Source organism: Anolis carolinensis, chromosome 2 (assembly GCF_035594765.1).
Source record: "Anolis carolinensis isolate JA03-04 chromosome 2, rAnoCar3.1.pri, whole genome shotgun sequence".
Lineage (NCBI taxonomy): Eukaryota > Metazoa > Chordata > Lepidosauria > Squamata > Dactyloidae > Anolis > Anolis carolinensis.
This window is the reverse complement of record NC_085842.1, coordinates 228,362,158-228,380,685: the sequence shown is the minus strand read 5'-3', so window position 1 is coordinate 228,380,685 and position 18,528 is coordinate 228,362,158. Positions and strand designations below refer to the sequence as shown.

General features: G+C 37.5%; 1 protein-coding gene across 10 annotated transcripts in view; it reads left to right on the top strand.

Annotated features, from left to right (window-relative positions):
• Positions 1-18,528, top strand: part of palm2akap2 (PALM2 and AKAP2 fusion) — a 408,244-nt gene that overhangs the window by 346,141 nt on the left and 43,575 nt on the right. The window contains exon 1 of one of the 10 annotated variants that reach the window (XM_008103443.3): positions 17,717-17,818. The exons of the other annotated variants lie outside the window; for them this stretch is intronic. Coding sequence (XP_008101650.2) covers positions 17,807-17,818 — 12 coding nt within the window. The 5' untranslated portion in view covers positions 17,717-17,806. Of the gene's footprint in view, positions 1-17,716; positions 17,819-18,528 lie in introns of those variants that run through there. 10 annotated transcript variants of the gene reach the window in all.

The following is an 18,528-nucleotide window of genomic DNA, read 5'->3' as shown; positions in this document are numbered from 1 at the left end:
TTTCCACTGATTATGAATTGATTTTTATTTATGCGATTTTAAACTAAAGATATAGCAGTATTGGAAAGTCTGTACGTCCTGCATATTTTTGAATTCAAAAAGATGCACTATAGGGAAGTAAATGAATTACAGAATTAAGCAATGATCCAATTTTAATAGATAGATAGACAGACAGACCGATAGAGATAGAGCGGTTTGTTTTAAGGGCTGGAGGTGATAGATTTGTTGTTGAGATTTCCATAGGCAGCATCACAGATTTTGCCTTTCTTCAAGTCTTGTTATTATTTTTTATGTGTACATATTCTTTTGCAAAATACCAATTTTTCAGAGGGAGGGAGCTTTGTCAAAAGTGTACACAGGGCCAGCATATATGTGTGTGCAGAGGGTTGTTGCACATTGCTGGGTGGGAGTTAAACCCACCCGGTGTTTGGGGAGAAAATGTTGTGTTTTCCCTTGCCATACTAGCAAGCACTTTATTTTTCCTCTGTTGGAATAAATAGCGTGTTTTCATTTATGTGGGAGAAAGTTACATGGTGCATTTGGGGACAGTGAGACTTATAGCTGCTTGCTTTCCCATCGTGGCATTAGCTATTACAAATGAAGCTTGCTCCTCTCTGTGTGACTGCACACATGGACACCATTTAATTTGCGTTGATCCACCCATCCAGGACTTTGTTTCCTAGTCACGGTACAGCAGGGGTGGAAATCCACCCCCACCCCCTTCCAACAAGGACCACATTCCTTTGAGGATAATCTGTCTGTGGCCACATGTCAGGGGTGGGTGAGGCCAGAGCCAAAAGTCGGTAAGCTCAAAGACAGCAGCCAGAGACAATCTGCGTGCATACATACACACACCATGAATTTGTGCATAGGCATATAAGGGCAAATGCTACTCATTCATAATATGTTCACTATCACTCCCAGCACAAACACATATCCATTGCCACACACATATAAACATGTGTGCCATTTCACCATCCAGAAAATCTCAGTGTGGTGAAGGGGGTGCTGGATATCATGAAAGATAATGGTAATGAAAACTAATGATAATAAACATCCTCTTTCTTTCTTAATCACACACATACTTCATCTGACTTCAGTTAATTTATTCAATTCCTAGTAAAGTCCATCCAGCCTTCTTCACCCCTTTGCATGTGAATCTGTGGAATAGCAGCAACTTTATCAATTAGTCTCCCTCTTGATTTTGAAGGAAGGATGGGAGGCATGCTTGCCGGCTTATTTCCATTTCCTCCTCCTTTTCTTGCATAGTGTTTGAGCTGAGGCATGAAGGAGGGTGGACACTGGATAGGAAACAAAGCATGGGATGGGCTGTATCCTTTTTAACCATGCTATAAGTTGTCTTAGACCCTTTGTTGCGATAAAAGCAGGATACAAATAATGAAATATGGGATCACATTTTCCTTGGCTAAGGGGATTCCTTTCCCCTGTCCACTCATGCTCTGAGCCCATGTTTGTGACCACTGTTTCATACTGAGGCATCCCTTAGCTTGTTATTTCATATTGAGGCATCTCTCCCTTGTTTAGATCAAGGGTTTCCATGTTACTTTGTTGTTTTCTATGTCTGAGTGGAACTGGCTGTAGCAGAAAGGAAACTGGAGCAGTGAGGTGTTGGATAACTCGGAGAAACCTGCCAGGAGATATTGGTGGTGGAAACTTTGGAGCGTGCTACTTCAGAGTCTGCTTTGAATGAGTAGCTTCTCCTGGTGTTGCTTTTTGGGTAGTGCTTCTCAGTTTCTGCAGTTGACCATTCAGCACTGATACTGATTGAACCCCATGAGGGTCCCAATCTGATTTAATATTGTATGGACAAGAGCAGGTGGGGTTGGAAAGGGCTGGGGGTTCAAAGTTGGCATGGGACCAAGAAGGAGAGGTCCAAAAGTATGTGGGTACATCTGTCTTGGAGGCCAGACATTGACTACCCCTGCCCTAGAAACAGCAGATTGATTGGATTTGTTTTTTGTTTGTTATGGTTGCCATCTTGGGGTCTCTAGTAAGCAGGAAATAATGTATAACTTTAATAAATAAACTCTCTCTGGCTAGGTTAAATGAGTGTCAGAAGTTGGCTTTCCATGGGACCTTGAAATATTGCACCAATTTCCCACTCTGCCTGAACATTTTTAACCCCCCCCCCCCCCAAAATGGTTTCATTTTGTATTTTCTCCTATTTTGATCTTGGAGAGGATTTTTAAAAGAAAGGAATCACCTGTAGGCAAACTTCCAGTTCAAATCCCAATCTTTTTAAAACTTCTGTAATGCTCCCAGAGGTGCCAAAAGTGTGGTAAAAGTGCAGGATGGATGGGGAATGATTTTGGACCCCCCCTTTTTTTTTTTTCCTGAAAGGGTGTTAAGAGAGACCTGGAATCCTAAAAATGACCTTGGGTCCCCACTTTCCTCCTTCTTCAATCACTTGCAGCACAGAAGTTTGTATGGAAGGTAATGCATAGTGTAAGATGGGAGTGTTTGGTTATGAAGAAATAAAGATACGATCCAGAGATTAGGAACAATATCATATTAGAGTTCTAAAGCCCTGGTCACCCAGTTTGCTCCTGCAGAATTCTGGGAAATGTAGGGAAGCCGAGGACCTCTCTGGCTCTTAACTCATAACTCTGATATGCTTGTACGAGACTATGTCCCTCTTCTTTCGAACTGGTCATTGATCGTAATAAAGTGAACTTGAACTCTCTGGCTGGGAATTCCAAAGGCTCCTTGGTCTTCTGGCCACCCCTGCATGCCAAACTTTATAGTATAGAACAGTGGTTCTCAACCTGTGGGTTCCCAGGTGTTATGGCCTACAACTCCCAGAAATCCCAGCCAGTTTACCAGCTGTTAGGATTTCTGGGAGTTGAAGGCCAAAACATCTGGGGACCCACAGGTTGAGAACCACTGGTATAGAGTTTATAGAGTTGTAAAGATTATGTACTTGCAACAGTTTGAAAGAAGGAATGTACTTGTAACAGTTTGAATATAAGAGAACCAGTATATCAATTCTAAGTGTATTCCATGGTGTGTACATAACTGGTATCTCTGCTGAACTAGTGAGAATTTAATCATATTGCATACCTTGCAATGTTTTGGTTAGTTTGCGAATCATTTTCTTAAAAGCACCTCTGTTGCAGCACAGTACCAAGACTTCTGCACAGCTCTTTGATACGGAAGTAAACCTGTATTACATTGGGCTACATCCATATGCATCTGTACCTAGGGATGAGCATATTAACCACAATTCTGAGTTTCGTGATCCTGGTCAGCAATTAGCAAATAAAAAACAGAAAAATAAAAATAATATTTGAAAAGAAATATGTTGGTACCACATACTCTTGCATATAAAATGCATTTCATAACTTCTGCTAAGAAAGGCCTGTATTTATTTCTTCAATGAAAGATATATTAAGATGGACTTCAACAAATACCATAAAGGATGAACAAGCTGATATGAGATGAGGTGCACCACTTCTTTGGATATTTAGACCTCAAAGTCTTTTGTTGTTTTTGGGTGCCTTCAAATTCTTTCCAACTTATGGTGATCCTATGGCAAACCTATCACAGGGTTTTCTTGGCAAGATTTGTTCAATAGGCTTTCTCCATTTCCTTCCTCCAAGCCTGAGAGATTGTGACTTGCTCAAGGTCATCCAGAGGATATCCATTGAAGCCTGGCCTCCCCATGTCTTAGTCCAACCCTCAGTCCACTGCACCAATGCCAGCTGTCTATTGGGACTTTGTAAACAGGCATCCAAGTCTTGAATTATACTGAAAGAAAATGCACAGCTTCTGAACCTTTTGGTGATGTTGATTACCTGGAGATCTATGTTAAGAAATTTTGAAACAATGTCAGTATTTAATATTTGTTGCAGATGAAGTTATAGCATATGTAAGGAACCTTTCATTTTTTCCAGCTTATTAACAGGAAACGGGGCTTGGGGGCGAGAGAATAGAAATGGAAGAACCATCAGTATTAATAAAATAGAGAAAATTATTTTGTCTCCTGTAGTTCTCAGCAATGTGAAGCAGACATAAAACATTAATTTGCATAAAAAGAACTGAGGAAAGGAACCAAGACCAAGAATTGCCATCACCGGTTACTGTACATTTTCAAAAGCAAGGGAAAGGTTTGTTCTGGGAAGTGGTGGACCAAAGATAGATAGCATTTGCAATAGGGACTGCCACTGAAGGTGATGTCCTGTTTCTACACTGATTTGCCATGTCCGTGCAATAAAGTCCTAAAATACACCTGAGAAATGCCCATCTAAACTCTGTTTGAAAATTTCCACAAAGATAATCAGCCACCCTCTGAGATAGTCTGCTCAATTGCTGAAGAGTTACTAAAGTAAAGAAATTCTTTATGATATTGTGTACATCCTGCTATATCCGCAGCCTTCGCTGTTTTATTGTATCTTTTAACTTAATAGGGGTTTTATATGTTTTATGCAAATTTGTTGGGGTAAATGTATGTTGTTATTGATTTATACTTTTTATACCTTGTTGTATTTGTATATTGTTGCACTACTGAGTACTTTTTGTGAGCCACCCCAAGTCCCTGGTGGTGGCGGCGGCATACAAATATGTTTTATTATCATTATCATTATTATTATTATTATTTGTAATATTTAAATGGAATCTCATCTTTTCTAATTCTTTATAATTAAATTCAGTGATCCTTGTTCTCATCTCTGCAGCAGCAGAATACACATTTACTCCATCTTCTACAAGACATCCCTTCAGATATTTAAAATGGCAATCACGTCATCTCTCAATCTTCTCATTTCGATGTTTAAAACATACCCAGCTTCTTGAATCATTCCTCATAAGGCTTGGTTTTCAGACCTTTGGTCACTTCTTTGGACATATGACATTCTGTTAATACAGTTTTTCAAAATAATTTTTGAGGAATAAGTATATGAACACCCTGTCTTACACATTTTAGTCATCACTCTAATAGACAGTTTTCCATTATCATGTTTCTTCCAACTTTTCTTCAATTTTCGGGTTTTTACATTTCTGTTTTTCCCCCAGGTCTTAACTTCAGACAGCAATAGCCAATATTCCGACAGCTCTAATCTTCAAGTTCCAATTAGTTTCAAAGGCAGTGAGCTCCCCTTCAAGCAGAAGTTTGAGAAGTACTATAACTATCCTAAGTTTTTGGAGGCTTAAGTTTCAATCCCTGGGACCTCCAGTGTCGGAGACTATTGTCAGTCATACAGAATGTATTTTGATGTATTTTGCCAAAGTAGTTCAATCAGTGGTCTGATTTTATAAAAAATAGATTCCTGTGATTTTGTTAAAACAAATAGGGCTGTGGTACACCAACCCCTTTGATTGACACTCTATTTTTTATTGTCCAACTCCAATTCCTTTATAAATGGAAATATGTATTGATTAGTAATAACAAATAGTAAGATGAAAGCACAAGGCACTTGAAGCACCAGGCTATTTACTTTCATAGAACATAAAATGTATTTATTTGATTTTGAAAAAGCAAACTTTCCTAAGGAGCCCCTGGTTGCACAGCGGCTTAAACCACTGAACTTGCTGACCAAAAGGTCACCAGTTCAAATCCAGGGAGTGGGGTGAGCTCTCACTGTTAGCCCCAGCTTCTGCCAACCTAGCAGTTCAAAAACATGCAAATGTGAGTAGATCAATAGGTACCACTCCAGTGGGAAGGTAACGGCGCTCCATGCAGTCATGTTGGCAACATGACTTTGGAGGTGTCTACAGACAAGGCTGGCTTTTCAGCTTAGAAATGGAGATGAGCACCAACCCCTAGAGTCAGACACGACTAGACTTAACATCAGAAGAAACCTTTATCTTTTAAACTTTCCTAAATTTCTATGCAAATAAGTATTCTCAGACTACAGATTTAATATTATATATTTTTTTATTTTGTAGTTGGTGTCGATATACTGTACTTCTACCACCTCTGATACCACCCACAGCACTGTAGCCTTGAAAGCAAGCATGCTTTTAGGCCTGTGCAGAGAGAGATGTTTATCCTTACTCAAAATGCAAGTCGACTCAATTAGACAGGCTTATTATTAACTTCAGTGTAATTTACTGCCAAAAACCATTTTTTGGATTAAACTACAAGATTGCCCCCAAAAATTCAGAAATGCAGTACTGGAGTCTAAACTAAATAGCATCTTAACTACCCATGTTTTGTGTGGACCTTTGCTGAGAGACATCTGTTGTAGTGGATTTGCAAATCTTAAAGCTGAAATCCACTGAACTCTGCCAGGGATTTTTCATTTTGCTTCAAAAGGGTTTGGAGTTAAACTTAAGTAACTGTAGGGTATTTAGAGACTTTTCTGGGTTTTATGAAGACAGCCAGTAGCAGTGACACAAGTTCATCTTCATGACAAAACAGATTCCTATCATCATCTTTTTGAGTAATGCTCCTTCATACAGGTATACCTCACTTAACAAAGTAGATGTTTTCCTGTACATTACTTCTTTACCAGAGGTAGAAATGACATGGAAAGAATAGAGAGAGATTCCTCCAAAACAAAAAATGAAGAGCAGTTCAACATGTTTCAAGATAAGTTTTGTTCAAAACTAACAATATGCATGTGTGAAATCAAACAACTAAGTCATCTAAAGGAAATGTTTTGAGCCTTCTAGACATCACTTGAAAGTTTCCCTCCTACAAAATATAGCTAAGACTAAATTTTTTTGACCAGTCTCCATTTTTGTGGTGATTTCCATTTTGACAGCCGTACTTAACATCTCTCCTTTTCTTAACATGCTGGAATGAGCTGGTGAGATATGCTGATCCCCTTTCTCCTTTTCTCTCTGTTTTCCTGTTCATAGCATGCTCAGTAAGGGATTTTGGAAGCGCAACTGTATTAGGACTAAATGACAGTAGAATCCAGTTTTTTTCCAGCACAAACTTTCTTTCAAGGTTTATTGCAGAGACACCACTGTAACCAGTCACTGAAATATGTATTGCCAGTCCTCCTTAACCATCTCCATTTTAATGAAAGACTTCTAGCTAAGCAGTGTCTATGGAAGAAACATTTCGGAGTTGGGCAGGTGTAAAAGGACTTTCTGAAAAGGAGCTTCTTTTTAAGATACTTCAGTGAGCCTGTATTTAGATAAATTTGACAGAGGAACAGGCATAGTCTAGATCTAATGCAATATACATAAGGTTAGGAAACCGACAAGTATGGCGGTTGCTTCTACCAATTATTTTCCTTTCTGGTCCCATGTAAAAATAGCCTTCAGGTAGTCAGAGACTGCAATATGCTCCAAATTCATGCTCAAACTTATTTCTTTAATCTCATACAGTAGGCGCTCAACCAGTATTCAAGCAACCAAACTCTCAAGCAACGAGCAAAAAAAATCAAAGAAATAATAATTTAAATTAAAAGGCTGTTATTATAATATAGTAAAACTGAATTACATTAAGTCTGCCTTAATTTGCTTTTAATTACTGTATTTTAATATTAATATTTTAATATTAGTATCAAGTCAATAATAATAATAATAATAATAAAACTTTATTTATAACCCGCCACCATCTCCCCAATGGGGACTCGGGGCGGCTTACATGGGGCCATGCCCAGACACCATACAATGTGACAAAATAAAACAATATATCATAACACAATATAATAGTACAAAAATAATCATATACATTACAATACAGAGTTTATGGTATGGTATCAGGTATATTTGCTAGGTCTGTTTTTAAATGTAATTCTCAAGCAAGCAGAAACTACATTTATCTGTCATCTACCAATCCCATCGCTGCCGGTTAACTGGGAGTCTACTTTAAGATCATTTTCTGTATTTTGCCAGAAATTTAAAAAATGAAAATGTAATTCACTGAGCAGTCCTTCAGTTGTTGAAAAAAAATGGTCTTGGAATTTCCAAGGCTATAAAAAGCTAAGCATAGCCCAAGGACATGAAACCGATAAATGTGATCTTTAAAGCAGATGAGACATATCCAGATGTAAATGCATCTTTATTTGCAAGGAATGTATGATAGGAAGACTCCCTTGGTTTGTCATCCTCCATTTGGACATCATGCTGACTATAAAATTTCAAATTTCCATAACATTTTGTATAACATGAGGGAAGACCAAGAGAAAACATTTAAAAGAAGAAGTTTCCCAGCAGATAATACCAAAGTAGTTGGAACTAGATACACATTATGGGAGGAAGGGGGGAAACAAAATTTTGTTGTGCTCTATGCCTTCTGTGCATGAGAAAGCAAGAAGAGGATGGTAATAGGATTGGGAATGAATCATCCCTCATAGCCTCCCAAGTAAAAACTAGGAACTACAGTCCTCATAGTATCAAGGGTGAAGTATATTTTGGATTTAGGTCAGTAACTGGATCCAAAGAACAATCAAGCTACTTGGGCAAAATTTGTTTGATCTATCAAAGCCCCTTAGGTCAGCCCAAGGCAACCATTTGGATCTTACCTTATATTTGTATGTCTGCATTGATTAATGGACAATATTACTTCTGGGATAAAGACACTGAACATTTTTGAACATTAAATTATATTCTCACTCAGATAAGATGAGAATGCCATGTTTTCTGTTCCTTTTTTTAAGTTATCCATGTGCTTTTGGAGAAATAGAACAACATCTTGGAGGAAAGATTATGAAAGAAAAATATGATCGCAAAAACTTGGGAGATTGTCTTGGTCTTCTCAACTGGTATCATTTCTTTTTCCATGTCGTATGCATGTAAAGTGATCTGGTAGCATCCCTTGTCATATTGATATTACAAACTAACATGGCTATGTATTTGAATTCTTCTCACATGTATATCTACGTGAGGATCAATATTTAAGTTTAGGGATAATGTAGATCCTTGTAATCCCACCCTCTTGGACTGCACTTTATAATAAATGCAGTTTGATACTACTTTAACTGTCATGATTGAACACTATGGAATATTGAGATTTGTGGTTTTACCAGGACTGTAGCCTTCTCTGCCAAAAAGAGGTTTTGTGTCACCAAACTAGAATTCCCAGGATGCATTGAGGCATATCAGCTAAAGTAGTGCCAAACCACATGAATTCTAGAGTATGGATGCATCATTGATGCATCTTGCATTAGACTCTGCACTGTAGGTCTCCCTGACTCATATATGCATCTGTCTGGCTATAGCTTAGTAATTAAAAGTTGTTAGAAATAAACCTATTTAAAATGTCATTACATACAACGAAGGACTTGGATGCTGGTTTTACATTTCTCATTGCTGTTATTGTCCAATGAAATTAATGAGGGCAATCTCAAATAATGAAACCCCCCAAAAGAGGACCATAGAATAATGAAGAAAGTACTGAAGTTTTTACATCAATGTGGATTTTTAAAACTATTTGGACTAGGCTAGGGTTTACCACATTTTTCTACATGTTTCTATACACTGAGTCTGTACTAATTGGGTTTTTGTCACTGTATCCATATTTCACTACATTTTGTATTGAGTTTACTTCATTTAACATTCTTGGCTGGAAACTTGTTCTCTGTATTTTGATGACTTTGGTCAATTCATTTATATTTAAGAGTTCATTTTTTAATATTTTGTGTATGAGTATGTTTTCCACAAATTATTGATTAGCCATAAATTACAAGAAACTCTCTAAGTTTCTCTGTTGAAGTTAAATATGCTGTGTAGGCTGTTACATATTATATGTTCTTGCATTGTTGAATAGTATATTTAATGAGATATTTTGATCATTTGCTAAAAGCTCACAAATACACCATAAAATAATACATTGAATGCATATTTGTTCAGAATTATAAAAAGGATGATACTGTAGACATATCATTCCTGTGATGGTAGAACACTGGATATCTTTTTATTTGATTGCATCATTTGGTTTGGTTTGGTTTTAGACTAAAAAACCTTAGCGGAAAGCAAAGGAAGCCCCCTCTGTACAAATATTGCCAGGAAAATCCCATGATAAGTTCGCCTTAGGGTCACCATAAACTGGAAATGACTTCGAGTCACACAACACTAATATAAAGATGCTCTTATACATGCTATAAACTGACTTAATTTATTTTAAAATAAGAAAATAACTGGGTTTTTTGGAATATCACAAGTATGGGCATGATCCAGCTGGTGCACAGAATTTGCAAATTCAGTGGAGTGTTAGTAAACTGATAAAATGTTTCAATTTTGTGATAGTTTTTCCATATACAGTAGAGTCTCACTAATCCAAGCTAAACGGGCCGGCAGAAGCTTGGATAAGCGAATATCTTGGATTATAAGGACTGATCAAGGAAAAGCCTATTAAACATCAAATTAGGTTATGATTGTACAAATTAAGCACCAAAACATCATGTTATACAACAAATTTGACAGAAAAAGTAGTTCAATATGCAGTAATGTTATGTAGTAATTACTGTATTTACGAATTTAGCACCAAAATATCACGATATATTGGAAACATTGACTACAAAAATGGCTTGGATTATCCAGAGGCTTGGATAAGCGAGGCTTGGATTAGTGAGACTCTACTGTAATATTTTAGGAACCACAGGTGGTTAGCACAACTGTATATTTGCAACATGTAATGCAAATCTAGACATCTAGTAATACTATGCATGCAGAACAAAGCAGAGCCTAGTAATACACACAGAATTATGAACACTTAGCTTTGCGTAGAAGTCCCTATTGTTGCACTATAAAACTAAACCAACTTGCATTGAAAAGATTGAAAAAATTATTTGAAAGAGTCTGACACGCTCCTATCTTATTTCATAAGCAAAAGTTTAGCCTGCTCTGATAAAATAAACACATTGAGCTTATGGGACTAGAAACATTTGTTTTTGTTTAAAATATCATATTAATGGCATACTGTTTTACAGCATTCTTTGGGGTTCTTTATACTTTAAGCAAACCAAGCAAAGAAAAACTAACATAGCAATGGAGTTTATTAAAATACAGGTCCCATCTGATAAAAGGTCAACTTCAGAATTGTTTGGCTGACTCGGCATATGGATTTTTCAAAAGTATTGCTGAGAGCATCCCTTTGTAGTGAGACCTCTAATAGTTTATAAAATGAAGTGTTATACAACTGTGAATAAAAGATGTGTTGAAGTCCAGGGGTGTTCTTGCCTTTGATAGATGTGATGAAGAATCTGATATGCTTAGTCGTTTCCAGCTATATTACCCAGGGATGCTAAATAGTTAGCTTCAGATCCATCAGGTGGTTTCTGCAGTTTCATTTTTCTGAAACAGCTGACTTACTCATGATCTCTTCTTAATCCTGTTTAAGGCACATCCTCCCTTCAAACTGGAGGAAAAGGCCTGCAAGATGTCAGTAGTTGCTCTAATCAGTCAGTAAGCAATTTAAGGATATTATTGTCTAGTCTGTGTATCCAGCGCCTTCACCTAAAGAATTACCTAATTGCATTACCTGATTTTTCACTCTTTTGCTATCTTTTTTACCTTTATTTTTAATTTAATAGAGAATTTGCAAAAGATGGACAGATTACATATGATAGAGTTTTACTTTGGCGACCTCATCACACTTGAGCATTTCCCCACTTCAGTCCACTTTAAATGCTGTGACTGCCTCCTGCAGAATTCTGGGGCTTGTAGTTTAGGGGGACCCAGGGCTTCTCTGGATAAGCAGTTTTAAGGTCCCTCCCTAAACTACAAACCCCAGAATTCTGCAGGAGGCAGTCACAGCATTTAAAGTGGATTGAAGTGGGAAAATACTCAAGTGTGATGAGGCCCTTAATCTAGAACCTCTAACATTCTTATTTAGATATAAACAATAAAATCTAAGTCTATCAAATTATTGTGATTACCAGAATCAAATAATGGAAAAAAAAAGTTCATTTCTTAGAATGGAAAAGCGCATTTCCTGTTCTGAATTGCAACAGCTCTTTGAAAGGCTATTGTATACATTTGACAAAGTGATCAGACTTGTACCAGAGATGGGACAAGCAACTATGGCCATCCAGGTATAAAGGAATGACAACTCCTGTCATACCTATCCTTTGACTAGGTGTGTTTGTCCTTGGCAAGTTGCCAGGAAAGAAAGAAACAATTACAGGTTAACAGGCACAAATGCAAGACTTTTCCTTAGCACACTGGGAAAATAAAGCCTGATTCCTGTATTGGGTAGCTTGAGAAGCAGTAGTGTATGCCACTGAATGATCTCTCTTCAATATCTTCCAGAAACAGTTGATTATAGGAAAGTGTAAGGTTTGATCTACACTGCATGATATGGTCAGTGTAAACTCAAGTAATGTAGTTCAATGCAGTTAAACGGCATTATATGGATCTAAACTAACCATACAATTTAGTTCCAAACTATATTACATGAATGCAGACCAGACTGTCTGACTAATCTCTCTAGGTTCTGGGCAGGTGAATTTTTTCATTATCCTTTTAACTTATCGGTGGACAAAGTTAAGAGCTGCATATGACCCCAGTCTCCTATGGAAATCACCACTGTAAGCCAAGTGGTAGGGGATACACTTCTACAGTCCTGGAGGTGTGATGTTGCCTTGTTGCATGGCTAATGGTGAAAACTTGACCCTGGCAAATTAGTCTGCTCTTGTATTAACTGGAAAAGCTAGCTGTCAAACATGAATTCTTCTTTATGTAAACTGTATGGCATTCTACTGAGTCATGGGTCATTGTGAGTCTCTTAAATTGTGATCAGTTGGGGGGCTTCCAGGCCAATTCTGAATCTGCTTGATTGCTTCTCAGTAGAAAGGACAGGGGGAAACTAGGCTTAACTATATCCCTGTTTTCCTTGTTTTCTATGTGAGGGAAGGTTTTGTTCTTTTTAATGAAAACCACTCAGACCTATTTAGCATACACTTGGGTGAAACGGAGTCCCCGATGGCACAGCAAATTAAACCACAGAGCTGCTGAACTTGCTGATCGAAAGGTCGGTGGTTCAAATCTGGGGAGCTGGGTGAGCTCCCGCTGTTAGCCCCAGCTTCTGCCAACCTAGCAGTTTGAAAACATGCAAATGTGAACAGAACAATAGGTACTGCTCTGGCAGGAAGGTAACGGCGCTCCATGCTGTCATGCCGGCCACATGACCTTGGAGGTGTCTATGGACAACGCCGGCTCATTGACTTAGAAATGGAAATGAGCATCAACCCCCAGAGTCGGATACGACTAGACTTAATGTCAGGGCAAAACCTTTACCGTGACACAACCTGCTTAATGATACATATACAGTTAAAGTTAAGGAGCCAGTGTAGCACAATAGTTTCAGCATTGGACCCGGACTCTGGAAAACAGTGTTCAAATCCCATTAAGCCATGAACATCCATTGAGAGACCTTAGGTAAGTCACATACTCTGGGCCAAAGAAAACCCCTGTGATAGGATTGTCATAAGTCAAAAACCTGTGATAGGGTCATGATATGATTGTCATAATTTAGAAACAAAGACACACAACAACAACAAGAACAAGAACAATAACAGCAGCAGCATGATAAAAGAGAGAATGGAAATTCTCTGGAGAATTTGGACTGGACCTGGACACTATGTGTGATATATTTGTTATGAGTAAATCTTACTGTCATATAAAACAAAGTAGGCAATTAATTTTTGTACAAATATAGCTGTTTATAAAGGAGTCTTATTATGTGAAGATCCTAGCTGGAAATCCCAGCTCTGTACAGGGATCTTTCATTTATGTAAGGTTAATTTACTCTGGAGAATTTGTGACAACCTCTTTTAACCGACCCCAAAAATGATTTTCCCTCTGCCGCTCTACAGTAGAGACTGTGTTCTTCAATCTATCCTATAATTGCATTAGCTTGTAAATGTCTTGATGGCCTGGTTTCCTGTCCTATTAAACTGACTTCAAGCACCTTAATTTGTTTGCGATTGTCAGCAACATTTCGCTTTCTTTTTGAAACTGTATTATACTGGATAGCTTTTCCCTCATACAATAGGGAGTTAAATATTGTATGTTTCTTCTGCAAGAAATGGTGGTGGATGCTAAAAACAAAGGAATGCCTTTTGTTCTCTTCCGAAATGTATTTATAGTACAGGGATTTCATATAATTGGTTTTGCAAGATATACATTATGGGAACACACTGTATTTCTTCGAGTTAAGAACTAAACTTTCCCTAGACACTGAATGCTTACATGAGCTCACTGTAGGCTGAATAAGGTTGTCCTTATTTTTAAACCAGTTTTGCAAATTACAGATATATTTATTTATATTACATTTATTTATGTATCTCAGCATACACCCAACAGATGTGTTGTTTAGAACTGAGCCCATCTTCCTAGGAAGTACAAGAGATAGTAATTCTGTGAGGTTGGAAAACATTTTGGAGAATCTCAATAGAGAACACTCCATTGTTGTTTTATGTACAGATGTGAGTGGTTTTTTATGGAAACTATGAAACTTAAATTGCATAGAGATAATGGCCTTCAGATAGCCCCTCATAACATGCTTTATGCCAGATACCCCAGTGTGAAATCTATACATATTGAATGTTATTAATGAATGCTTTTTTACTTTTAAAATAATCAGGATGGTATAGCAATTGGATTGAGAAATAAAAGGTCCAAATTCCTATGGAGACATTAATCCCACAGAGTGATTTTGAGTCAGGCATCCTCTTAATCTGCTCTACAATGTAGGGTTGGTGTGAAAATAAAATGAAGTAAGAGAGTTTATTTGAGCAAATGTGGATATATGCAGTATGACTCGCTTATCCATTGATTCAATATCCAGTTTCATTTACCTATTTTCTGAAAGGTATTCCCCTGAGAAGTGTTTGTGGACCTCTCTAAGTCTTCCATGCAATTATTTGGGGTCTTTCCAGCCCATGTACAGTTAAAATATAGGGTCCATGATTATCCACAGGGTCAGTTATCTGTCATGTAATGTATCCCCTGTGGATGTGACAATCACATAATAATTTTTTTCATGTCAGGAGTTACTTGAGAAACTGCAAGTCGCTTCTGGTGTGAGAGAATTGGCCGTTTGCAAGGATATCGCCAAATGGATGCCCAGATGTTTGATGTTTTACCAACCTTGTGGGAGGCTTCTCTCATGTTCCCACATGGGAAGCTAGAACTAACATCACCCGCTCTCCCTGAATTAAAACCGCCAACCTGTCAGTCAGCCGTCCTGCTGGCACAAAGGTTTAACCCATTGCGCCATCGGGAGCCTGTTTAATGGATACATATGTAAAAACAATGGCTATTTTCTAGCTACAATCACCAGCTTATTTTAGAGGTAACTAAAAGAATATGCAAACCTGTAAGCATGCCAAGACATCCAGTCTTAGACTGTCAGTGAGCATAAATGGCCTCCAATAAAATCATCAACTCCTAGGACTTGATGTCAATCACCAGAACCTCTTGAGAACAATTCTGAAAATGCGACAAGCCCGTTGTTGCAATCTGATACTACCCTGTCATCTGAAGAGGACTCAGCAGGAAGAGTTAATGAAATATTAGGAGACACATTAATAGATTCTAGAGAGAAGAGAAAACAATGGAAATATTTGGTACATATAGCAAAATGCTGTAGAAAAAAGCAAGGACATTCGTAGAGGATGCTGATATATCCAAGGTGGTTCCCCACCATTAAGGCTGCTGATGCCATTTCTTTTCATTGAATAGCCTGTTATAAGCAGCTATGGTTGATTCTTAATATATATTGTAAACATCATAATGTTATTTTAAAAGCAAGAATGTCTCTGCAATCTCTGTACTTGGTTTATAAGCAATTACTTTAGCTAAAAACATGTTAACCTGCAGCAGTGATTCCCCCGCTCCCAAACCATCAGCCTAGAGACCAAGAACCCCAAGTAGCAAAGAGCAGAAGCAAAAACAGCAGTGTAAATTAATCAGCCTACACCAGCCTTATCAGTGTCAAAGGCTGATGTGTCATCATTGCAAATTATTATAATTCAGGCACTGAAGGAAAAAACTTACAAGCATATTAAATTGCCTTTTATGATATCATAAACTGAGTTGAGATTAGTACAAATGGTGGAACAGAGGAGGAAACAGCTGGGGTATTCCCTTCTACAACTGGGAACAGCATTTGCTTCAGTAGAACCCAGTGATTGGTGGCTTAAAACATGAAAGTACATTTGCAGGATTTTTTGTATATTTTCTTTTTTTTCTCTCTAGTCAAGGAAGTGTTTACTTAATCAATTTTTAAAATGCCCTAAAGCTTGGATGATATTTGTGGTTTGTACTTTAAAGAATAACTTGCTTTTCCCTCAGAAAAGGGAATGAGAAAAGGACCTAACAAACACAAATACATACTGGTAGAAGTAAGAAAGAAAACAAGTGAGTTGTATTAGATGTATTTTCTTTCCTATATTTTCCTTTGATCTCTACATGTTATCAATATACATTTATTGTAGATTCTATACCAATACAAACATGGGTGCATATACACCTATAAACATAAATGTTAACAGATGTGATGAACAGTTGCTGTCAGATGTTAAAAATATTACTGTCACTGTACTAGGTGGATATACATCATTGTTTAGATATATTAAATTCTGCCTATACTGGAATTGACCTCAGCCTGTCAGTTGTTGGAAACTATCCTACTCTTAATACGGGTCCAGTTGTTTTGTTTTATTTTGTGTCAATTTATATGATGTAATAATGTCTGCTAGGGTCATTAGTTCAATTTTTTGGTATATTCTTACTTGGTATTAAGTTTACAATTAGGCTGTTTTATATTGTTTGATGTATTTCGTTTTGATACATTGTAACTTGTTGATACATTTTGTTAGCACTGAATGCTTGCCATATGTGTTGGAAACCACCCTGAGTCCCCTTGAAGTGATAGGGCGGTCTATTTATTTATTTATTTATTTATTTCCGATATTTCTACCCCGTCCTTCTCCCCGAGGGGACTCAGGGCGGCTTACACAACTGGCAGGATCACTACCAGTATATCATAATACAATAAAATAATAAAACAGTTAAAATAGTTAAATAAATAGTCTATAAATAAAGATGATGGTGATGATGATGATTTCTGTATTTCACAGTTCTAGCACTCTTGATTCCACTTTAGCTGCTATAGCAACATCCTCAGCAGTCCTGGGATTTGCAGTTTATGGAAGGGTATTCTAGGCTAAAGGACTCTAGCACTTCATTGGACTGCAAACTCCAAAACAAGCCCTTCAGATATTGTCAGCAAATTATTCACCTGTTTTGCCCAGGATGCAACATTTGCTATTATGGCATTTATTATAGCAAGTTTTATTCAAAAGAGGTTTGCGCTAATCCTCCTCAGAGGCTAGGGCTGAATCTACACTGCACTATAATGCTGTTCAAATCTGCATCATATGGTCACTGTAGATCCATATAATGCAGTTTAACTGCATTATATCGCAGTGTAGATCCAGCCTGAAAGAATGCAACTTGTCCAAGGTTTCAGTGGCTGAGCAGGGATTCAACTCTGGCCTCCTGGCATTCAAACCACTACACTTCACTGTCTCTTGTGCATTCATTATCCTTGCCTCATCCAATCAACTAAAATGACTTATAAAGCAATGGCTGTGGCTTACTGGCTCAGGCTGGAAATTCCCATTTTTATATTGCACGTAGAGCCAGCCTGACATTTACTTTCTAACATCTCTTTGTGTGAATGCTTTGAGAGTGGGGAGAAAAACTTCTGCGCTCTCTTGCGCTCTCTCTCCCTTTTGATAAACCAGCCCTCAGCCTTCTGACATCACAGTTCCATAAGGAGGCAGAGAAGGAATTTGATTTCGATGAGCTAAAAAAAGAAGTCTTTGTAGTTAGGGGAAAAGAGAGGCATGCTTTGGTATCAAAGATCTTAACCCATCAAATGAGAAATGAGGTAAGCTCCTTTCCCCCCTAACCTTAATCAACATGGGCTGTCCTGTCATTAAATGTTTTACTTCTAAGTAAATCTGTATCCTTAAGGTTGTCTGAGTTTTTAAGGAATGTGTGTCTTGCAGACTATGCATACATGGTGCAGTAGCCAACTGCAAACGTTTCTTTTTCTTTTCTTAATAACTTTAAATATAGCTCCTGTTCCTGCAATAATAACAAAAAACATTAAGTTAGTGTGCATAGAGTAAATATTTCACATCTGCATAACATAATTTGGAAAACATCCATAATATCTTAGAATAAACTGTTCTCAGACTGGTTTGATCTTCAGTTATTCAGAACAATCTCTTCTGCTTTTGTGTAGTATAAGATTTTTCGGGTTGTCTAATGCCTCTTTGTTTTGACAAAGCAGTTTTAAAATACTGGTTATAATTTTTATTTGAGGCTTTCTGCGTGAAAATTGACACTTTGGCTTGCTCAGGACTTAAGAGGTTTCTAACTCTTGCATTCTGTATCTTTCTCTCTGATAATGCATCCAGTGATATAGAGAGTGTATCTTAAGTGTGTCTAAAGGGGAACACAAGATGCTTCTTTTATGTCATCATTCTCCAGTCTGGCTCTTCATTTCTGCTTTGTTCCTTTAATAGTATGGATAAAGCACATTGTTTAGGATGGCCTTCCAGGATGATGTTATAACTCAATAATTTATGCAGT